Genomic DNA, 23,602 nt, shown 5'->3' with positions numbered 1-23,602 from the left:
ACACACAGCTGCTGGTATTTTTTCATTATATTGTCACTTGATGGTACAGAGAGAGAGAAAGGGAATGTTGTATCACTTGTAGCAGAGGTGGACGGGAAACGATTTTTCCGGCAAATCGGTAAATTGCCGGATTTGAAATTTCCGGCAAACCGGAAAATTGTCGGAATTGAACATTTCCGGCAAATCGGCAAATTGCCGGATTTGAAATTTCCGGCAAATCGGCAAATTGCTGGAATTAAAATTTTCCGGCAAACCGGCAAATTGTCGGAATTGAACATTTCCGGCAAACCGACAAATTGCCGGAATTAATCAGATCGGCAATTCGGTAATTCAGCAGTTATCCAACTCCAAAATTGTTCAAAAAATTTAAAAAAATTAAAGAACCAAAATTTATTTCCGACAAGTGTAAAGCATAGTACATTTCCTTATTTCTTCTTCTTCTTTTCCAACTTTCCACTAACTGTACTGGCTTTCGGCGTTTTTGACGCAGAAGACTTTGGCGTTCTTGGCGTTTTGGCGTTTTTCGGCATTTTGGCCTTCTTCGGTGTTTTCGAATTTTTCGAATTTTTCGGAGTTTTTGCGTCTTCCTCTTTCTGAAAAGAAAATCTCTAAATTTCCGGCTCCAACATATCCAGCTCACCTTTTCATTCATTCTATCAATACGTTCTTCTTTCTGTCCTGGGAGTAGATCATTAGCATTATCAAACAGTGCACTGGGCTCTTTGAGCAACTTCCAAATGTCATCAAGCATTGAAGTTCCCCGTGGAATTGTACGCGAGAGGGACACTGAAAATTTGGAGAAATGTTAATTTTTCTCTAACTTGTATCGCTTCTTCTCGAGGTCACGGCCTCGCCCCAAAAATAGACGGAACTTCGCTGCGAGACCCAAACAAATTTTTGCGAATACTAACTTTTAAGCTTCGGGTGCAAATCCCTTCCGGCCATCTCGTCCACCGCGATTTTCAGTTTTTCAGCAATTTGACGAAGTCTCAAATCATACTGAAAATCATGAATTTTTGTATGGGTTCTAGCTCTGAACACTTACCCTTCCAAAGATTAGGTAAAAATTGAAGAGGGCAAAGATAAGATTGAACAATGAAATTGTCATGTTGAAAATGCCTCCAATTGCCAAAATGCTAAAAAGATTTTAATTATTTAATTAATTAATTAAATTTAGTTTCTAGCAACAAAATCTAAGAAGAAAATCTCACTTAAATCGATATGCCATTGAATATTCCGTCACATTAATCGAGAAGGCTTGCATTTTTGCTAAAAGAGAGCTTGATTAATGTTTTGGAATGTTGGCACCGGAATTTGAAATTCTACGATTTTTGCCCTAAAATTACGGTACGCGGTCTCGAAACGAAAAGTTGAAAGAGTACTGTAATTCCTCTGCAGCATTTTCATCAAATTTTACACGATTTTTTCGATTAAAAATCAATAAAAATACCACAGCAACAAAGTACCGGAAATTACTGTATTACGTACATAGTCACGCGGTACCAGGCTGTCCCGTTACGGTTTGATCTACAAAAAATGCGGGATTTTTTATGCCCAAAATTATGTGGCTTCAGCACGTTCTTGACCATACGAAATCAGTTGAGAACTCTGCGTCTCTTCTCCCGCATTTTCTGTAGATCTACGTAGATCAAGACACTCTGACACCACGTGCGTAGTCGAAAATCAGCCACACTGGACGCACAAGGTCCTACGACGAATATATAACTACGCTGCGAGACCTTGCTTGGCGAAATTTCTCATTTTTTGACGACTATGTAATAAGCTTTTACATGGAAAGCAAAGTAAACTGAATACCGTATTAAGAAGGCGATCGCAAATCTCCTTAATTCAAGAATTTTGCAATTAAATTCAAATTTACCATTTCCGGGAACAATGAAGCCAAGTTGAATGATGACTAGGATTTGTGCACACTTGATTATGTTGCGATCGATCATACTTCACTCACTTCTTGAAGAATTCAATAACAAGAACTGAATAATTTCATTGAAATTTGGGGAAAAACCGAAAGTGGAACACGTTTTTCCAGAAAAATTGTTGAGTTTAGAAGGTCACGGAGAACTGAATCGATAAATTTTTTAAATTTAACGTTTTATTTATTGAGTATTTTTGTTTATCTCCATTAAAATTCACTTTTTGCTCTTAAAATAATCTTTAAAAAATGCACAAAACCTGTGTGAAAGTTGAAAATTGACTAATTTTCGCACTTTTTCAATTGTTTTAACAAAAATAATATCGATTTTCAGATAAAACAAATAATTGTCTATATTTTATCATTTAATTTCACTTCAAAACATTGGGAAAACAATCTAAACTGACTCTTTTTGTAAAATTACTGATTTGAATCCCCGCCAATTGGAAAAGTGCGATGGGGCGCGTTTTCCTCCCATTTTCAGCAGTGTTGATTTTTGTTTATTTTTCATTTTTTATGCTGATAATGTTGTTATTTTATTATTTTTTCGCGAATTTTAATGTTTTTCTGCTATTTTTCTCCGCATTTTCTCCCAAAAAAAAAAATGTGTTTTTCATTTTTCAGTTAATGTCAGTCGGCTACTACGGGTTCTAGGCGGCGGCGAAAACGAAAAAAAATGTCGGATTTCGATATTCAAATCAAAATCGACGATGCTCAGCTCGATTTAAAAGGAGTTTCATTCTGGGTCACGGCTTCTGTCGTCACACTTTTCCTGGCGTGGAGCACGTTTGTCGTATTGTTTTTCTCGCGAGTCAGCGCACTCTTTTTCACTTTTGTTATAGATAAGTGAGTAAAACTGAAGGTTTTTTGCTTGAAAATGGATTAATTTCGCAAGGAGACTTCTTAGAAATTGCTCAATAAATTTTTATGGCGATTTAAAATTTCGAAAGTTGAAAAAATTGGCTAATTTTAGCTAAAACTCTCCAATTTCGCAAGTTTTCCGTTTCCCAGCGGTCGGAAATTAATTTTTATTCGATTATTCTCCTCTTTGATCGCTTATTTCTCGTTATTCGTTGATTTAGGTACATTTTAAGCTTTAATTATACCTAAATCAACGAAATAACATGAGATAAGCATCCAAAGAGTATAATAATCGAATAAAAATTAATTTCCGGCCACTGAGAAACGGAAAAACTTGCGAAATTTTAGCTAAAAAGATTTTTGCTAAAATCAGGTTTTTTTCCAAAATTTTGAAATTTTGAACCGCCATAAAATATTAAGATATTTTTGATGCAATTTTTAAGAAGTTTTATTGCGAAATTAATTTATTTGGGCACTATAAAAGAAAAATCCAACAAAACTGGCGGTAAAAATCGAAAAAAAAAATCATTTTTCAGATATTTGCGATTATCAAAAAATGGAATCCATTTCAAAATCGGTGGTATTTCGATCTCAGGCTTGCACGCCGGCAAAATAATGTTTCGAAACGTAATTTATGATAATGGAGATATGACGATCAAAGTTAACGATGGACATTTATTATTCAAATATTGGAAATCTGTGGAACATCGACATTTGAATCTTTCAACGTTCGTTATTCCCCTAGATTTTGCGATTTTACAACGAAAAAGTCGATTTTTTCGAAAAAACTACGGTTCCTCGACACGACAAATTTTGGCTAAATGCCGAAAGGTGTGTGCCTATAAAGGGTACTGTAATTTCAATTTTATCGACTTTTTATAGTTTTTTAGTTATTACAATTATTATTAATTTGAAAAAACCAACAACAAAAAAATCGTGAAAAAAACTATTTACGAAGACATCTAAAGGTGAGAATTTTCGCCATATCTTACGCTAATGGGTCTCGCCACGCTGAAAACGAGTTACTGTAGCTTGGGTCGATTCATGGTCCGATAATGCATAATATTTTCAATTTAGTTTGATGAATATTATTCAATAGCGGCCCATAAAGCTACAGTAGCCAATTTTCAGCGTGGCGAGACCCATTCTCGTATGATATGGCGAAAAACTCATCTGTAGATGTCTCCGTAATAGTTTTTCTCACGATTTGTTGAAATTTATGTATTTTTATCGATTTCTTATGTTTTCTAAAAATAAATCATAAATTTTTATCGAAAAACTATGAAAAATCTATGAAAATTCCACGAAATTGAAGTTACAGTAATCTTTAAAGGCGCACACCTTTTCGCATTCAGCCAAAATTTGTCGTGTCGAGACCGGGCGCAAAAGTGGCAGAATTTATTTGTTAAAAATTTGCAAAAAATGCCAAAACTTTCTCAAATTTTGTTTTCAAAAATTTTATTTTTTTTTTGCAAAAAAATCCAATTTTTCGCTAAAAAAAATCCTATAAAATTCCAGAAAACGAGCTTCCCGATTACATCTTGTGCTCAACGGATTACACGTTAATATCTACAATAATCTGACAAAATACACGGAAATCGCGAGAATTCGGAGATTTGATTGGTTTTTCGAGAATACGAATATGAACGATGCACGGCGGCCTCAGACGAAGCCTCCTGACACGTAATATTATCGAATTTTCGTGCAGATATTTCTAAGCCAATGTTCAGTTGTAGATCACCTCCGTCGTCTGTATGGGAGAATATGTGGAATCTATTGGGTATTGTACATATTGAAGTGTCTGCTGGATGCATTCTTGTCGGAAATAAATTCCTACCCTATGCTCTATGGACACGATTTGAGAATTTGAATAGTGAGGTTTTAAAAAAATAATTTAAAAAAAAACTACGATACCCGGTCTCGAAACGAAAAATTCCTTGAAATGCGAAAAGGTGTGCGCCTTTAACGAGTACGGAAAACACCGAATTTCGTAATGAGAAGTTCTGAAAATTTCTCAAAAAAAAGTTATGGCGGCTCAAAAAATGGCCTAAAATTAGTTAAAATTTGAAATTTGACCTACTTGTCAAGCGGCTAGAAACTAACTTTTTTGAAATCACCGTCAAATTTTGAGTATACAATGTAATTATCCTGCGTTTTCAACTCAATTTAGGTATTTTAAAGTCGATGGACGGCGAGATTTTCAATTTTTTTAACCACATCTCGCGGTCCATCGTATTTAAAATACCTAAATCGAGTTGAAAAACCAAGATAATTGACGTGAATACTCAAAATTTGACGGTGATTTCAAAAAAAAAATTAGTTTCCAGCCGCTTGACAAGTCGGTCAAATTTCAAATTTTAACTAATTTTAGGCCATATTTTGAGCCGTCATAACCTTTTCTTGAGAAGTTTTCAAAAAGTTTCATTATGAAATTCGGTGTTTTCGGGCTATTTTAAGTCTAATAATGCAATTAAAAATTCGACCACACCAGCTGTAAATAGTCAAAATTCGAATTTTATTATACAGGCCCGAAATTTTGCTCCGAAACTACGATACGATACTGGGTCTCGAAACGAAAAATAATTCTTGTAAAATGCGAAAAGGTGTGCGCCTTTAACGAGTTCTGTAGTTTTAATTTCGCAGAATTTTTTAAAACGATTTTCATTTTTTTTTTACTGCAAACATTAAAAAAAAAACTCGAATGATGAATTAAAATTGAAAAAAAAAATTCTGAAAATTCAATTATGAAAAATGTGCAAAATTAGCCAAAAAGTCGTGAAATTTTTTTGATATCCTTAGTTTTCTCGCAAAAAGGTGTTTTAAGAGTTGAAAATAGATCCTAAACATAAAGAAAACCCACAAAAATTGCAAAATGACCCGAAAAAATGATTTTCAACAGGTTAAAAAATTTTAAAGCTACATTTTGACCTTTATAAACCGTCAAACGAATGAGTAAAAAACATTTATTTAAAAAAATAATTTTGAGGCAAAACGAGTGTAACAGAATCGGCCAACGATCGAGCTCTACTCACATTTGAAGGAGAAACGGAAAATGTCGCTGTATCACTTATCAAAAATGAGCAATTCGATTTCACAGCAAAAGATAAAGATCCGCCGAGAACAATGGGAAATGATGGATGTCCATTGTTACAGTCAGCGTCGTTGGAATTTGTATATAAACAGGATTTATTAGGTTGGAATTAGATGGAAATAAATGGAAATTGAAAATTGGAAAAACGATTGGAAAAAACGAAATTTTTCTGGAAACTCTGAAAAATTGAATATCTTAAAGGATTTTTCATGGATCCTCTAGATTTCAAAAAATTTAGATTTTTTGGGGATTCTGTTTTAAAAAATATTTTTAAAAAAGACAGAAGTGACCGAATATAAATTTTTTTTTTCAGTGTTTAGTTTTGCAAAAAATTTCGAACAACTGGCTTAAAAGATATTTGCTTCAACTCTGAAATTAGACTAAAAATCATATAATTTAATATTAATTTTAGCTTTTCTTCAAGGAAAAATTTCTGAAAATGAATGATTTCTCAATTTTTTCGCATTTTCAGAATTTTTTCCTTTACTTGACGAAAAGCTAAAATTAATATTAAGTTATATGATTTTTAGTATAATTTCAGAGTTGAAGAGCAAATATCTTTTAAGCCAATTGTTCGAAATTTTTTGCAAAATTAAAAACTGAAAAAAAATCTCTTTCTTCTAAAACTGGCTAAAACTAGACAAAAAGTGCGCGAAAATCTGTTTTTTTTTTGCCGAAAAAAAACGAGGCTTTTCAATTCGAAAAATCGATTATTAAAAAAAAAACAGAAAAAAAATCGAATTTTCCAGCGAAATATCGTAGAATGAAATATTTTTTCGTTTTTTTTTTAATCGAAATTTCGAAATTTAAAATTTTCGATAGTTTCTGTTACTTTAAATAACATTTTCTAATTTTTCTCGATATTTCAAACAATCGAGAAATTTTCAACGATTCTCACAAAAGTTTTCGATTAAAAAAATTCAAAAATATTTATTTTCTCGATATTTCGGGGAAAAATTCTCGATTTTTTGAAATATCAAAAAAAAAAACGTTCGAGAAAAATTAGAAAATTGTCTTCAAAAAAACAGAAAAATCGGAAATTTGACCAAAATTTTGCCCAAATGCTCAAAAAAAAAATTTAAATAAATTAAAAAATTTTGCAGGTTACGTAACAGACGATGAGCCGCAAAGCATAACCTTAAAACTTCCACTCTGGTCATCTGAATGGCGTTTTGGTAACAATACAGTACTCTCCTATGGTCCATGGGCTGAACAACAACGTTTTCTTATTTATTCGTTCTTCTATCCACCCGATTTTCAAAATTCGACAGCGACTGCGATGCCGACGAGAGGAAAAAAGAGGATTCATGTGAAACATGATGTGAAGATTATTTTAACGAAAGAAACTTGTATGGATATTTGGTTTATGCGTGGAGAACAATTGGAGAGTATTAGAACTCGATGTGGACCACTTAGTAGTCTTGATGTACGTGTTTTGTGGTGGCTTTGGATTTTATGCTGAAAACGCGAAAAAAAATGTTTTTTTTTAGTTTTTAGAAAATGGGTTTTCCGATTTCCCAAAAAAGGAAAATTTTCGTTTTTCAATTTTTTTTTGTTGAAAAATCACAAATTTTGCATAAGTTTGAAAAATTTTTTAAACTGTAAATTATAGAAAATCTGATCACTTCTCGATTTTCGAAAAATAATTAAAAGGTTTAGTTTTTTTTAAAATTAATTCTTCGATTTATTGGAAAATTTTCACTTTTTTTTTCTTGTTTTCGGTAATTTTTCAATTCAGAAAAAATGAATTCCTATATTACACACATCAAAATTAGCATATTTTTAATAAATTTGGTTTGAAAAACATTTAAAAATTCTGAAAATTAAAAAAAAACAGAACTGTAAATTATAGAAAATAAGATCAGTTTTCGATTTTCCGAAAAAAATTAAAATATTCGTTTTTTTTAATTTTCGGCAATTTTTTTTTTTTCCTTAATTCAATTTTTTTAAATGTGCATAAAATTTTCAAAAAAAAATCATTTGAAAAAAAGAAAAAAAAATTAAAAACTAATTTCCTACAGTAGAAATTAGTTTTTTTTCCAATTTTTCTGCGATTTTCTGAGAAAAATCGAAAAATTAGAAGAAAAAGTGTTGAGCAATTTCACGGAAAAAAGTCGATTTTGATGAGAAAATACGGAAAATATATTTATAAAAATATAGAAACCCGAAAATTCAAAATATTTGCAAAAAAAAAATCGAAAACTAAAAATTTCGATTAAAAAAATCTTATCTGCGGAAATTCTAAGTTTTTGAAAAAAAAATTATAAAAAATTTGGAAACGTTTTATTAAATTTCTTATAGTCATATTCGTTCATTACAACCCATTTTCTAAAATTTGAAGCAAAAATTTCCAAAAAAAGCCAGTGAACTAAATTTTTGAAAATATAGATTTAAGAATTTTTTCTTCAAAATCCATAAATATAAATTCAAAAATCAGGTTTTCTTTTCCAGATGTCAATATTATGGATAACGACGGAAAAAGGCTTCTATTGGAATATGAAAGCCGAATTTCTCAACTTTGAAGCAACCACATCACTCATTTTCACTAAACTTTTTTCATGTAAAAAATTCAATGTTGATGGAAGTTTTGTATATCCATTAACATGGAATGGTGAACAAACATGGACAATTGATTATGCTTTTACAAAAGCTAATGCATGGTTTGTATGGGATCATAAGCGGTTGTTCACTGATTTGATTAATGATTGGATTGGTGATGATCCATCGGATATATCGAAATTCGTTCCGTTTCGGGTACACAATCGAATGAAGGTTGTGGATGGTTTTGAGGTACGGTATTTCTGGATCTCGAAGTGCAAGAAAAGTGGAAAATTACGATTTTTGGAGCTTCAAAACAAAAAAATTCGAAATTTTGCATTTTCGAGCAAGCAAAAATCCAATTTTTTGGGCTCAAAAAGTGTGGAAATTTTTTTTTTTGGTGCGATTCTATCCAGTTTATGCAGCTTCAAAAAAAAAATCGGAATTATGTTTGTTTTATAGGCAGTTGTTTTATGTTGTTTTATAGGCAGTTGTTTTATGTTGGAAAATAGAAAAATTTATGAAATACCACTTTTTTCTGTGGAAAATTCAATTTTTTTCTAAGCTAAAAAGTTGAAATACTCTTTGACTTGAAAATTGAAGTTGTGCCGAAAAAAAAAGTAAAAATCTGTGTTTAGTTTTGAAGCTCCAAAACTGTATAATAACCCGCCTTCTTAGTTATGGCCACTGAGATCGTTGTGAGACCCTAGATCTTTATGAAACCAAATCCGAATCAAGGGTGACATTTTTTCGAATTTTTCGATTTTTTTCGGTGAAAATCGAAAAATCCGAAAATTCAACAACGAAAATTTTCGATTTTTCGATTCTCTGGAAATCAGAAAATTAACCATAAAATATGATTTTTTTAAAATCTAATTTTGTTTATATTGATGAGAAAAAACATTAAATGTTCTTCTAAAAAGAAGAATAATGGCCAAAATATTGAGCTAATTTTTGATTTTCGATTTTCTGAAAAAATCGAAAAACCAACACCCACAACCAGATCCGAATTCAAATTTTCCTTATTACAGGTCATAATGCTGCTGAACGAATCGAATTGGGTGGACACTGCAGATATGAATGCAGAAAATGTGGAAGTAGCGATAGTCGGCGAGAAACTTTCATTCGAATGTGAACTACCATTTGTTGATTTTCTTCCGCAGACTCAGATGGTCAAGTATGAAATGAGAGGAGAAAAAAGTGTTGCAATGAGGGCTAAGTTCGTTTTTTAAGGAAATTTTTTACATCAAGACATCAGAATTCAAAAAAAAATCTGTGTTAAAAAAAAGAGAAATAAAAAAAAATTTTTTAGTTTCTTTGCCAGAAAGCAACATATTTGACGCGCAAAATATCTCGTAGCGAAAACTACAGTAACTCTTTACCTGACTACTGAAGCGATTGTGCCGATTTCCAATGGAATATTAGAAGAAATTTTTAAGAAAAAACTCTACAGTAGTAATTTAAAGAATTACTGTAGTTTTTGCTACGAGATATTTTGTGCGTCAAATTTGTTGTGCAATACGCATTTTCAAAATTATGTGATCTCGTAATAAGTTTTTTTGAATGCAGTAAAATCAGACCTGAAATATTTTTTCAAAAATTTTTGAAAATTTTTTTTTTAAAATTTTTTTTTTTAAAGGTGAAGTTCGGAAAATGAAGATTTTACATTGAAATGCTTACACTAGTCCCAAATGCCGAATTACCACAGAAGAAAAACGAAAAAAATTCATCAAGTTTGAAAAAAATGCGGATGATTTTGATGAAATTTCAACTGTCGCTAATTCCTAATTTGAATTACCGCGCTTTTGTCGGCGCCGCACTCCGTAGATCTGCGTCCGCGCTGTTTTCTTTTCTTCACTTCCGACGCGCTACGTTAATTCTAGTTTTTTTTTCTCATTTTTTCATAATTTCCAATCGAAAATACGCGCGTCGGAAGTGAAGAAAACAGCGCGGACGCAGATCTACGGAGTGCGGCGCCGACAAAAGCGCGGTAATTCAAATTAGGAATTAGCGAGAGTTGAAATTTCATCAAAATCATCCGCATTTTTTTCAAACTTGATGAATTTTTTTCGTTTTTCTTTTGTGGTAATTCGGCATTTGGGACTAGTGTGAGCATTTCAATGTAAAATCTTCATTTTCCGAACTTCACCTTTAATACACAATTTCACATACACCAATTTCAGATTCCCACCGGACTCGGCGACTGCTCCAATTCGAGCGGCTCTTTCAAGACTTGCTCGTTGCAATTCCTATGCACCACCATCAAAACATGGAACTCATTCTCTTGATACAGATGTCTGGTTTGAGCTCTGGCGTACAGAACTCGTTAAAATGGATTTCGATCATCACTATCGTCCGTTGATCGTCAAATCGAATATTCCATCGGATATTCCGTTTTCGATTCTTTCCGATTATCTTCCACCACCTGCAAATCATCCGTGGGATGTTAGTTGTCAAAAAAAAAAAAATTTCAGTAAAAAATAATACTATTTCAGAAAACAATTTTTAATATTAAAATTCAACTTTTAACTATTTTATTTGAAAAAAAATCAGTTTAACATAATAGTTATTTTTAAAAGCTTAAAACTTGAACATTTTTCATTAAAATTTTAAAATTTTCAGCTTGAACCTGACTACCTGGGAGTGGATATTCTAATTGAAGGAAGCGATGTCAAATTCACTGGACTTCTCGTGAAATTGTTATTCGAACTCAAAAATAATTATTTCGGGTGGTATGATTCGGTAAGTGAATTATTATGGAAATTTAACCGGAATTTTTATTGTTTTTTATTTTTTCGAAATTTAAAAGCATATTGTTTAAAAAGTATTTTTAATGGAAAAGCCGTAAAATTGGATGAATTGTAGAAAAATGTACGGAAAAAGACGAGGAAACCGTAGTTCTATAACTCTGTAAACATATAAATTAAAAAAAAAAAACGAATCTGATATTTTTCTAAATTCGAAAGAAATCGATTATATTTTCAAGATTTTCAAAACTTTTATGTCACAATAGTAATTTTGAAAAAGTTGTCTCTGTTACCGTCGCTGGATTTTAGTTTTTCTGAAATTATCATCCTTTAATCCTTATTTTGGTAATTTATCTCGCGGAAATTCGTTTATTGAAACACATTTTGAGTCGATAGGCATCCAATTTTTATCATTTTTGGATGCCTATCGGCCTAAAAGTTGTCTCAATCAACGAATTTCCGCGAGATAATCTACCAAAATAAGGATTAAAGGATGATAATTTTAGAAAAACTAGAATCCAGCGGCTGTGACAAAGAAAAGTGTGCGAAATTTCAAATTTCAGATTTTAGAAAAATTTGGCTCTTTTTTTCGAAATTTTGACCCGGCCATAAAAAATTTTTGGAAATTTTTTTGTGAAGTCTCTTTATGAAATTCGGTGGTTTTGGACCAGTTTTAGTATATTTAAGCAAAATACACACAAACTCTACTCCCCATTTAAAAAACTTGAAAATTATTTTAAATGAATAATTTCCAGATGACATCTGTGGACGATGAAAAGATAGATGATCCAATAAAACTGAAAGCATCATTCGATAAAACGAATGCAAACGGAATGAAACCAGTTGAATACTTTCGAACAATGAATGTTGATGTAACAGTTCGTGTTTGCAATGTTCGTGCTGAAATGCTTCTTTATTCGCCTGCAATTGACGAAGGTGCTGAGCCTGAGAAAGTTCCTGTCGTATTTGTTGAAGAAGTTGCTGTTGAAGTGAAAAAAACAAAGACTCAGGCATTAATTCAAGTTGGTGTTAGTCCAGCGTGTGCTTATCTTGATAAATCAAGTCAAGGATCTGGTCCTGGATGTATAACTCTTTCTGGATTTCAGTTTAGGTTACTTTTTTTTGAATGAAAAAAGTTTAAAAAATTGTTTCATGTTATATCATGCATGATCCACCACTGGTGTCGGTTTTTCGATTTTTTGTAAAATCGAAAAATTTTGATTTTCCGATATTTCGAATTTTTTTCGATTTTTCTAAACTTAGCTTAAAATGGTGTGTTTCCTTTTGTTTTTCTCACAAATATAAACAAAAATAGATAAATAATCGAATTTTATGGTTAATTTTCTGATCAATGTTTTTTTTTTTCGATTTTCCATAAAATCAAAAAATCGAAAAACCGACAGCCTTGATGGTATATTCAATTTTAAAATTTTAAAAAATCAATTAAATGATTTTTGAAAACGAAACCAAAAAAAAAATTTACAAAATTTAAAGTTATAAATCTTTTATAAGGCGACAATTCCTAATTTTGGAAGTAGCTTTTTCGAAATGTTAATTTACACATTATACCAAGAAACATGCTGTATTGCTCGAAATTTATTTTAAAAATTAAATTTTCATATTAAATTTGGAAATTTATCAAACTTTTGATTACTACTGACAAACTGATCTCCTCTTTCAAAAAATTTAATAAAAATCCATTTTTCAGAGGCCACGCGATGTATTCGGCAAAAGAAGTCGCATGGAACATGGGACTCGTTGAATATGGATGGATTATGGAGATTCTCGTCGGAGATATTGCTGGAACTCTTGATTTTCCGGCTCATGTAGGGTGTTTTTTTCTAGATTAAAAAAATCATTTTTCACCAAAAAAAAAATGTATTTTCTTTACTCTTTGCGATTTTTGCGTTTTTTTTTCAGGGAAAATCAAAAAAATTGAGAAAAATGTTTAGAAAATTAAAAAATAATTTAATGTTGAACAACAAAAAAATCGACAAGACGAAAATTAAAATTTTTGAAAAACAGACTTTTTTTTTGATATTTCCCAAAAACAATAAAAAACTAAAAGTTAATTTCTGTTTGTTTTTTGGACCGAAAATAATCGATTTTTGCCGAAAAAATTGAAAAAAAACATTCTAAACTTAATTTAATGTTGAAAAAATCGACAAGACTAAAAATACAATTTTTTTTTGAAAAACAATTTTTTTTTTGTTTTTTGGACTGAAAAACGCAAAAAAAGTCGATTTTTGCGAAAAAAAAGTTTAAAATTTTAAAAAACTATTTTTTTCTTATTTTTGGATCGAAAAAAGCAAAAAAAAAAATCGATTTTTGACCAAAAATTAATATTTAAAAAATTGGTTTTTTCCGTTTCAACCGAAAAAAAGCAAAAAATCTCAAAAAATTGTTCTCAATTATGTTTCACCATTTCCAGGCTCACGTTCTCCATCAAATAATGGAATCACTGCTAATGTTTGTAATTTCTCCGGATGACGCTACAAAAGTACCGGATCGAATGCAATTCTGTCAACATGGACAACTCATTAAAGCGTGCTCAATTGCTGGAAAAAAGACAAATGAAATATTGGGACCGTGTAAAACAGAAGAACAAATGAAATATCGACAGATTCGGATTTCCGTCGATTCTGTCAATTTGACGTTTGTGGAAGAGAAAACTATTTTACAGGTTTGTGCAAAAACTAAAATAATTTTGGGCCATAAAACTATTTTAATTTTTAATTTAATTTATTACGATAGTAAGATATCGTGAGGTAGAAAAAAAAACACATTAACAGACACAAACCATCACAAGTGGTTACATAAATAAAAATGGAACAAAAATAAAAAGAGATGAGAAAAATAATGGCTACATTGGAGAAGAAGCAAAAAACACAAATATCGATGTATAAAAGGCAAAAGGCTAAAAGGAAAACTAAAGGCAAAAAATTTAAATTTGCAGAAAAACCAACAAAAAACACAAAAAAAATTTGATGCAGGAATTTATTTTTCAAAAACAATAAAAAAGTGAAAAATTGTTTAGTTTTTTTTCTAAAAAAAACCGGATTTTGTTATAAATTGGCACAATTTGGTCGACAAAAAGCTTTCGATTTTTCGGTATGTAAATTTTGAAATTTTTTCAAAAAAAAAAAATCGTAAAACGAAATACCGACATAAATAATTGAAAAAAAAAATCGAAAATCCAAAAATACTTCAAACTTTTTTATGTTGCTTTTAGATTTTTCGTTGTTTTTGAGGGAAAGTCGAAAAATGAAAATATTGGAAATCGAAAAACGGAAAATTTTCGATTTTCCCTATAATCGAAAAAAATTCAGAAAATTAACCATAAAATACGAAATTTTAATAATCTAATTTTGTTTAAATTGATGAGAAAAAACATAAAAATTGTTTCTAAAAAGAACCAAAATTTTTTAAGAACACTGACCAAAAAAAGTTTTTTTTTTTTGAAAATCGAAAAAATGATAAATTAAAAAATAAAACGAAATATCGACAAAAATAACTGGAAAAAAAATCGGAAAACGAATATCCAAAAATATTTTAAACGTATTTTTTTCAATGGAAGCCCCGCTAAAAACATAAAAATAAAATAATAGAGTTTTTTCGTTATCGAGGACCCAAATCAGGGGTGCTGCCGAAAAATTTTTAGGTTTTTCAGAAAAACCGAATAATTGAAAACCAAAAAAAAAAACCGAGAAATCGGCAGGCTGTTTTCCGCTTTTTTCAACTTTTTCATTGCCATATTGGAGGGATTTTGAGCGAATTAAAGCGAATTCCCCGTAAAATTCCTCTTCCAAATAAAAAATAATTTATTTTCAGATAAGTGCTGACCCAGTTCGTGTAACAATTTGTAATGCTCATGAGAGTCGCTTCACTGAGCATGTTTGTATTCGTGTACCCGGAATTTCAATTCGACAAGCTGTTCGGATCAAGGAAAAGCCCGAAAATATATGGATCGAAGGAGCAAATGCGGCAATTGAGGGTGTTTCGTTGGATATTGAGGTGAGAAAGAGATTGAAATTAATTTCTCAAATTTGACGAGGAAAAACTAAGAATTCAATTTAAAAAAGTTCATCAATATTTGAAGATTAAAAAAAATTTTTTAAGTTTTCAAAAAATTTTTTAACTTATTTTTTTTTAAATCTAAATAGCCTAAAAATCAAAAAAAAAACTACATTTTTGGAAAGTTTGCTTGGACACATACAACTTTCTTCTAAAAATAATAAAAATTACCAAACATTTTAAAGCTATAATTCGAAAAATTGAGAATTTTCGATTTTCCGATTTTCCAGAAATTGGAAAAAAAACGACCGAAAATGAAAATTTCTGGCAAATCGAGAAACCGGCAATTTACCAAAAATGAAAATTTCCGGCAAATTGCCGGTTTGCCGTTTGCCGAAAATTTCCGGCAAATTATGGTTTTGCACTTTTCTTTTTTTTTTGGAAATTTCAGAATTCAAATTTTAATAGGCAAAATTGTAGGCATGAGTGTTCGTACACCTATTATGAAAAATATGCAAATTATATGAAAATATCTAAAGAAAACTGGAAAAGTTTTTAAAAATGCGCAGTTTTAAGTGTTTCCGTCTTATAAAAAAAAGCCGTCTAAACATTTCCGGCAAATCTGATATCCGGCAGACGGCAAATCGGCAATTTTCAAAAAAAAAATTCAAAAAGGTATTTTAAAAACCTTCTAAAAATTTCCGGCAAATCAGCAATTTGTCAAAAACAAAAATTTCCGGCAAATCGAAAAACCGACAATTTACCGAACAGCAATTGCCACCCACCCGTGATATAAACCAATAAATTTTTTCAGCTACCGACCCCCAAATCAGCATCTCCAACGATAGGAAAAGAACGTTTGGAATTTGTACGAATGCATGATGCAGATACAAAACGCCTGCATTTCCTATGGGCTGATCATTCGGTTTGGGGATGTGCCTGTTTTGGAAATACTTGCTTTTTTGGTGATGTCGATGAAATCGGATCCACTTTTATGGAAACTCTGACCAAAAAGAAGTTTTTCGTGCCTGGAATCGAGAGAAATCCGGAAAAACAGCCACAAGTAATGCAGAGTGTCATTTTGAAGAACAAACCGATTTTGAGCAATCAACCACACATGTTCTACAAAAAGCCTAAAAATGCGGATGTTGTGATAACGATTCGAAAAGAATCCACAGGAGATACTGAATCATTTCATTCAGCACGTTCTCAGCAGTCACCCGGACTACGGATATTACAATCTATGGAAATGTCATCAAGTTATGCGACTTTTGTGGATAATGTTCGAGTTGAACTACCATCAGCTATCACTGTTCCTCAATTTGGAGAGCCTGGAGCCATTTTGGAATGGTGTCAGGCGCATCAGGCTACTAGGATTATCAATGTGAGGGCTCTAAAATAGTCGGAGAAAAAGAGCTGAAGATTTTTTTTGTTTTTGGCGAAAAAAAAAATGATTTTGCACTCTTTTTTCGACAAATAGCTAGAATAAAACAGAAAAGGCGAAACAACTGAAAAACACACAATTTTTAAATTTTACATATTTTTTTTAAAGGAGGACTAACGGTTCGGACGATTTTGAACGTATAGACCCAAAATAAGCTCAAATGAACGAATTTCGTAATGAAACTGCTCAAAAAATTTTCAAAAATTTTTTACGGCGGTTCAAAATTTTGAAAAAAATACACTGATTTTGGCTAAAATCACGAATTTTTCTTGTTTTTCCGTGTCACATCTGTTCGAAGTTGGCTTTTTTGGAAGTATCGTCCTTTATTACATATATTGGTAATTAATTTCATTTAATTTCGTCGATTAAAGTACATTTAAAGCAGATAGGTAACCAAAAATCATCGAAATTGGTTACCTATCGGTTTTAAATGTAATTTTAATCGACGAAATTAAATGAGATTAATTACCAATATATGTAATAAAGGACGATAGTTCCAAAAAAAAGCCAACTTCGGACAGATGTGACACGGAAAAATGAAAAAAAATCGTGATTTTAGCCAAAATCAGTGTAATTTTTTCAAAATTTTGAACCGCCGTAAAAAATTTTTGAAAATTTTTTGAGCAGTTTCATTACGAAATTCGTTCATTTGAGCTCATATTGGGTCTATACGTTCAAAATCGTCCGAACCGTTAGTTCTCCTTTAATATTAAAAAAAACTCAAATTATAACGGCCATATTTATTGGGTTTTTTTAAAATAAAAAAACTGATTTGAAACGCCGTTTTTAAATTTTTCAGACATTTTTCCACAAAAAAAAAATTAATGTTAAATAATCAAAATTTACTGAAATTTTGGAGTTTCAGCGAACTTCTTTCGGGATTTCGTTACGGAAAATGTCTTAAAAATTGAAAATCGGTGTTTCAAATTAAATTTTAAAAAGAAAAAACCAAGAAAAACTAATTGGGCGTTTCATTTGCGCGGGAATTCAAAAATGTTTGGCCCATTTTTCAAAGTTTTGCAAAATTGAAAAAAAAAATTTAGGATTGCATTTTATCTCCCAATTTCTACAATTTTTAAGAAAAATAAATACAAAAATTCTCGGTTTTTTTTCTTCGAAAAATTCATTTCAAAAACAATCCAAAATTTTTCATTATTTCAGGATGTGAATACAAGTGGCGTAAACGAAGTCCGTTTCCTGTCGAAACCGAAAAAATCGCAAGACATTGAATACAACACATCTCGTGATACACTGGGAAAACGACGATTGGCAATTAATGGAGTTGCGGCTACATCACTCGATCTATTTGTTACTCCAATTGGAATTGAAGCATTCGAACGTCTTGTCACGGCTGCGAGTCATTCGGTTCCAGCTATCAATCCGTGTATTCTAGTGCATATGTGTTATAGGGATTGTGTACTGAAAAAGCATCGACAGCCACTGACCGAAAGCCTTTTTGCTGATGAAGATAATGGTGAATTTGAGATATTTTGGGGGCATTGAAATGCTTCAAAATATTCTGAAATTCGGAATAATCACATAAAAAACGCGAAAAAAAAATCCAAAATGAACGCGCGATTTTTCAATTTTGGTGATATTCCACCTGATTGGTCAGAAAATGGGCGGAGCGAATCGCTGATTGGTGGCTGTTTTTGGCAGGAAATTCAGTCAAATAGAAAAATTGCATTTTTTTCGGTATTTTTTAAAAAAATTTTGAATTTCAGAATTATTTTAGCATTTTTGAAGCAAAATTCGTATTCACGGGCTACTTGACCTCGAACTTATTTTCATTTCCAGACTCTGAGCCAATTTCTGAAGTGGACATAACTGTCGATCTGCCACGTGTCTCCATTGGTCTCTTCCAGTGTGGTGTCAAAAAGAATATAGTAAAATCGAATCATACCGACCATATCACTGCGAACATGGGTCTTCTGCTCATCGATCGTGCATTTATTCAATCAAAACTGATACCAGCCGAATCGGTTTCACAGGACTTCTCGGCGGACACGTCGAACCTCTCGAGCACCCTGTATCAGTTGAATGGAAGTGCGATCACTGTTCAACTATTGCAGCTGACGAATCGAGATGCTCCGGATTTTGGCAGCAGTGGAACGGCGACAACTCCGAATAACTGGGAGCATTGTGCGATTTCTCGACGAATGAATAACCTTGAGCCGAGAGTTATGATGGATTTTAATGTCTCTGATACATTGATTATTCTCGAGAGACGCCCGATTATTTTGCTGCTCCCGGATAAATCAACTACAGCGATTACACCGATTCACTCGCCGGCGAATGCTCCGACACCAACTGCAATGAACCGAACACCTACACTCACCCTGACACCGTCTGCTGGAGCCGGCGGTGGCGAGAGAGCCGAGCCAATGAGAAAGAAGAAGAAAATGATTTGCGAACACTATTTGAAGGCGGACATCGGATCGGTGACCACTGCACTTGTGATGGCTCGCCCGCAGGAGCTCACCGCTGGTGATGAGTTTCCGATCTACGAGGCTTTGGCACCTGTGATGGTTTCCTGGTTGAGTGTGGTGGAGAATTTCCTTCGAACAGTTGACAAGTTCATTCATACTGTGGAATGCTGGAAGAGTGTGGCGATGGCGAAAGTGTTGAAGCTTGCATTGGACTCTACAGATGAGAAGGTTGTCGTGAAAGTTGGAAAGAATCGAATGGGACGGACTAGAGTGTTGTCTGCACATCAAGCTTCATGTCCTTCGTGCATTCTTCTGAAAACTCTGTTCCGATGGTTTGCATACGCTGGAAATGCTCCAGGAGCCATCAATCATCGATTGGATATTCGACCGGAATTTGAGATTGAGGAGACTCGAAAGACTGCTCTAATGGCATTACTTAGTCATTGGCAATCGGATGTTGGGAAAGAGTTGAAGCTTGTGTCGTATGAGGATGCTCATCGATTTAAGGTCACTCGGCCGGATGAAGCTGCGATTGTTGCATTGACGAAGAGCAAGAGATTGAAGAGGAAAATGTTGGAGAAGAAAGAGTCGAGTAAGAAGGAAACACGTGTTGTGATGGAAGTGAAGCCTGAGCAGTGGGTTAAAAAAATGAAATTACGAGTTCTTAAAATCCCTTTTCAATTTCCAGGCCAAAAGCGAAACGAGGAAGAATGTCACCGGCGCCTCTACTGAAGAAACTTCGCAAAAAAGCTGGAGACGACGATTTCGACGATGATTCGATGAAGTTCCTGAGCGATGTGGTACGGCAAAATTTTTTGTCGATAAATTCGGCAAATTACAGAATTGCCGTTTTCCGGATATCAAGTTGCCAGAACTTTTTAGAGGGATTTTTTAAAAGACGGAAGCACTTGAAGCTGTGCCTTTTTGAATTTTTTCTCGTTGTTTTTAGATATTTTCTCAAAATTTTCGACAAATTCGGCAATCTGCCGGTTTGCCGATTTGCCGGAATTTTTTAATTCCGGCAATTTGCCGATTTGCCGAAAGTTTTCAATTCCGGTAATTTGCTGATTTGCCGGAATTTTTTAATTCCGGCAATGTGCCGATTTTTTGCTGCCCTCCCCTGGTACGGTATATTTTGATGCTCAAAAAAATATAAAAAATTTATGACATTTTTCAAAGTTTGTTCAGCACGGCAAGTTTGTCGAATTTGCCGGATTGCCGGGCTCGCCAAGTTTTGAGATTTTCCGCAAACCCATGTTATATACTAATACTTTAATTATATAACATGGGAATCAGGCTGTTGCAAAAAAAAATTTCGACCAAAAAACAAAACACAACAAATTTATTGGTCGAACTTCTGGCCAAAACAACAGAAAACAAAAATTCGATGTTTGATATCAAACGGGACAAAACCGAAATTTTTCATAAAATATTCTGTTGATTCTTCATAAAATATTAAAAATTGAACAAACGGAAGGTTTTTTGTTCTTATTTGTTTAATTATTGCTGAATCAGTGTTATAATTTATTTTTTGGTTTTTTTGTTTTTTTGGTCTCAAAAAACCAAAAAACAAAAAAAACAGACCTGATGGGAATACTAAATTCTGAGAATACATATTGCACAACATATTTGACGCGCAAAATATCTCAAAGCGAAAACTACTCTTTAAATGACTACTGTAGTGCTTGTGTTGATTTACGGAAAATTTTTTAATAAATTTCAGGAGATGCAAGAATTCAATACGCTTCCTCTCTACGAAGACTATGAAGATGATGAGATGCTTGAAAACTTGGATTCCGAACCAAAGATTGATGATAAGGTTGATTTGTACACATGGATGCGAAATGCTCAGCGAGAATCCACATTGAGACGACGGAAGCTTGCCGGAGGAGCCGAAGGATCTGTAAAGGATGATCTGAATCTGAAAGGATACATAAATCCAATGGATATTCAACAAAAAGCCTATTATTACAACATTTATCGTTGGGCTCAACTACAATGGACATCACTGGACGGTATTGAGAAAGATCATTGGCATTTGGACTATTCGGTTACACTTCGAGAAGTTGATGTTCGGATGATGGCAAAAAGTATCAAGAATTCATCGGATCACCTTCGACAGTACATAACACCGGCTCAACAGAAAGTGATGCAAGTTAGAAATGCGGCAGTTAATGGTGGAATGGTTTGGAAAATGGAACGAGATGAGAGGAGAAAGATTCCATTGCATGGACAATGGAATATTAGTTATAGTGGTAATGTTGAGGGAATTCGATTTTTAATTGGAATGGCAACGGTTTCACTTGGAAAAGAGCTCTCGTTGGTGTTGAGAGTTGCGATGGAGGCGAAAAATGAGTTGAGAATGCATTCCACTGCCGAATCGGTTGGTTTTATTTTTCAGGAAAATAAAATTACGAGGGGAAATTGATTTTTAAACGAACGCGATTTTAATTTTTTTTTTCTCACTTTTTAAATTTCTTTTTTGTGATTTTCAAAATTTTAAAATGTGTAATACTGAAAATTTGAAGAAAAAAAACTGAAAAAACTTGAAATTCTATGTCTAAAAAAGTCTTTAAAAATATCATTAACAATTTTACGCGAAAATAAAAGCGGAAAATTATCTACTAGATGTATGCACGTATTTTAGGTGTACAGTAATCCTTAATTTAAATTTTTTTTTTGAAATTTAAATCAACTTATTTTTCACAATTCTATTAAATTTCACTTGACTTTTTCCGATATTTTTCTGGAAAACAATAAAAAATTACTATATTTTTGAGCGAAAAATTCAAAAAAGCTATATATATATAAATATATATAGATTTATCAAAAATAGGTTAATTTCGACGAGAAAAAAAACGAAAGAAAATGTATTCAAAAAATACAAAAAAATTGAAGTGATTACTCTTTTTTTCTGTTTTATTTCCACAATATATGTTTCTTTTTCTATTTTAAAGATTAAATGTCTAATTTTCAAACTTCCAACTCCAAAGAATTTCAATGAATTTTGAAGGGAAAAACGTTTTTTTTTCAGAAAAGTGATGAAAATTTAAAAGTATTTTGCAAAAATACACACATCCAAATCAAGAGTGTAGTTTTTCGATTTTTCGAATTTTTAAAAATCGAAAAACGAACAATTTTCGATTTTGCAAAAAATGTGAAAATCGGAAGAAAAAGTTCAGTACAGAACAGTAAAGTATGATTTCTTATCTAATTTTGTTAATATTTCTCTGAAAAACCATGAAAATTTCTTATAAAAAAAAGAACAATGACCAAAATTTAAAGCCAATTTTTGAAAAGTCGAAAAATTTTTCGAACTATCGGAAAATCGAAAAAACAAAACCAAAAACAAAAATTTTCGTTTGCCGATTTTCCGAAAACATCGAAAACCCCACACCCTTGATCCAAATACGAGAAAAAAACTGTTTTCTCTCAAAATCTCCAGAATTTAATTCTTTCCCCAGTTCCAGACTCCACGAAACGAGGTGAAAGTGTTCAAGCCAGTAGTACCAAATCAATATGATTTAGCCGTGGAATGGGATGAAAAAGTGTTGGATATGACCCGAGACTACGAGAAACACATGCAAAGAATGCGTACAAATAAGGAAGATGTTGTAGAAAAAGTGAAAGTAATGGTTAATGGAAGTGCAATGGTTTCATCAATTGTTCTTGAATCGGTGCTCAATGATTTATATGTTTCTGTTACAATATCTCAAATTGTTCTGGCACATTCGAAAAATCCGATGCCAGATATTCCGGTTGTTGTACATGCAGTTACACTTAGTACAACGCCAACAGCAGCAGCAGCAGAGGATAAGAAAACTGCCACTTTGACCAAAAAATCGGTGTCTTCTACGTTCAAAATTGACGATTTGACGGTCTCTTTGACGTGAGATATAGATTTAAATCTGGAAAAGCTTAAAAAATCAAAATTTCAGAAAAATGAAGCTGACACTATCGGAAGCGGATAGCTCGAACAAGAAGTCGGACATTTTGAGATGTACCCTTAATTCTAGCAGTTTTAATGTTCATACGTAAGTTTTCGCCTGAAAAAAAAAACAGAAAATTGGTCTCACCACGATGTACGCATTTTTTTGGCAAATTTGTGCGATTTTCCGGATTAATCTGGATTTAAAAAAAAAATTGTGTGAATTTTTGAACCCAAAAAATCAAACATTTGATCTTCGCTAAAAAAATAAAAAATTTAAATTTTTAGAAAAACTTTTTGAAAAACTCGAAACTTTTTCTACAGTAAATTTTTTTAAACCCTAAAAAACCTTTAAAATTTATGAAATAATTTTAAAAATCAAAAACCCCAAAAAACGGAAAAAAAATCTAAAAATGTAGAGTGTCAATATTAGAGCTGTTGCAAAAAAAAATGGGCCAAAAACAAAAAATCAATTTTTGCTGAAAACACCAAAAAATCTAAAAAAAAAAACATTTTTTTGCCGAAATTACCAAAAAATCTATTTTTGCCGAAAAAAACCAAAAATCTATTTTCGCCGAAACAAAACCAAAAAACTATTTTTGCCCAATTAACCGAAAAAT

The 23,602-nt window shown here is 32.2% G+C and overlaps 2 protein-coding genes across 5 annotated transcripts in view; one reads left to right on the top strand and one right to left on the bottom strand.

Annotated features, from left to right (window-relative positions):
• Positions 1-375: 375 nt before the first annotated feature.
• On the bottom strand, positions 376-1,993 carry Y47G6A.3 (uncharacterized protein). The gene is made up of 6 exons (NM_058782.5): positions 1,880-1,993; positions 1,212-1,269; positions 1,046-1,136; positions 912-999; positions 641-786; positions 376-593 (listed from the first exon to the last, which is right to left on the bottom strand). Exons 1-6 carry the CDS (start codon positions 1,953-1,955, stop codon positions 426-428), a joined length of 627 nt encoding a protein of 208 aa, NP_491183.2. The 5' UTR covers positions 1,956-1,993; the 3' UTR covers positions 376-425.
• A 555-nt stretch (positions 1,994-2,548) lies between these two features.
• Positions 2,549-23,602, top strand: part of lpd-3 (Bridge-like lipid transfer protein family member 1 C-terminal domain-containing protein) — a gene marked incomplete at both ends in the record, with an annotated part of 35,773 nt that continues 14,719 nt past the window's right edge. Inside the window, 21 exons of one of the 4 annotated variants that reach the window (NM_001313536.3) lie at positions 2,549-2,776; positions 3,328-3,519; positions 4,310-4,474; positions 4,522-4,664; positions 5,778-5,984; positions 6,986-7,308; positions 8,334-8,672; positions 9,452-9,639; positions 10,604-10,865; positions 11,043-11,162; positions 11,923-12,278; positions 12,876-12,993; positions 13,599-13,850; positions 14,999-15,181; positions 15,996-16,565; positions 17,787-18,099; positions 18,423-19,689; positions 19,743-19,854; positions 20,778-21,437; positions 22,525-22,943; positions 22,993-23,088. In NM_001313536.3, the coding sequence (NP_001300465.1) occupies positions 2,607-2,776; positions 3,328-3,519; positions 4,310-4,474; positions 4,522-4,664; positions 5,778-5,984; positions 6,986-7,308; positions 8,334-8,672; positions 9,452-9,639; positions 10,604-10,865; positions 11,043-11,162; positions 11,923-12,278; positions 12,876-12,993; positions 13,599-13,850; positions 14,999-15,181; positions 15,996-16,565; positions 17,787-18,099; positions 18,423-19,689; positions 19,743-19,854; positions 20,778-21,437; positions 22,525-22,943; positions 22,993-23,088 (6,455 nt within the window). Of the gene's footprint in view, positions 2,777-3,327; positions 3,520-4,309; positions 4,475-4,521; positions 4,665-5,777; positions 5,985-6,985; positions 7,309-8,333; positions 8,673-9,451; positions 9,640-10,603; positions 10,866-11,042; positions 11,163-11,922; positions 12,279-12,875; positions 12,994-13,598; positions 13,851-14,998; positions 15,182-15,995; positions 16,566-17,786; positions 18,100-18,422; positions 19,690-19,742; positions 19,855-20,777; positions 21,438-22,518; positions 22,944-22,992; positions 23,089-23,602 lie in introns of all 4 variants that reach the window. The other 3 variants (NM_001313535.2, NM_001313538.2, NM_001313537.3) reach the window with 3 other exon arrangements.

The sequence above is a fragment of the Caenorhabditis elegans genome, chromosome I, assembly GCF_000002985.6.
Source record: "Caenorhabditis elegans chromosome I".
Taxonomy (NCBI): domain Eukaryota; kingdom Metazoa; phylum Nematoda; class Chromadorea; order Rhabditida; family Rhabditidae; genus Caenorhabditis; species Caenorhabditis elegans.
Note: the sequence above shows the minus strand (reverse complement) of the source record. Positions and strands in the feature narration are given on the sequence as shown.

Coding starts and splice junctions, on each gene's coding strand:
- Y47G6A.3 (NM_058782.5), bottom strand. CDS start 1,955: ATGATCGATCGCAACATAATCAAGTGTGCACAAATCCTAGTCATCATT. Junction 1,000..1,045: donor TTTACCTAATCTTTGGAAGG/GTAAGTGTTCAG, acceptor CATGATTTTCAG/TATGATTTGAGACTTCGTCA. Junction 594..640: donor TTGATAGAATGAATGAAAAG/GTGAGCTGGATA, acceptor TTTTCTTTTCAG/AAAGAGGAAGACGCAAAAAC.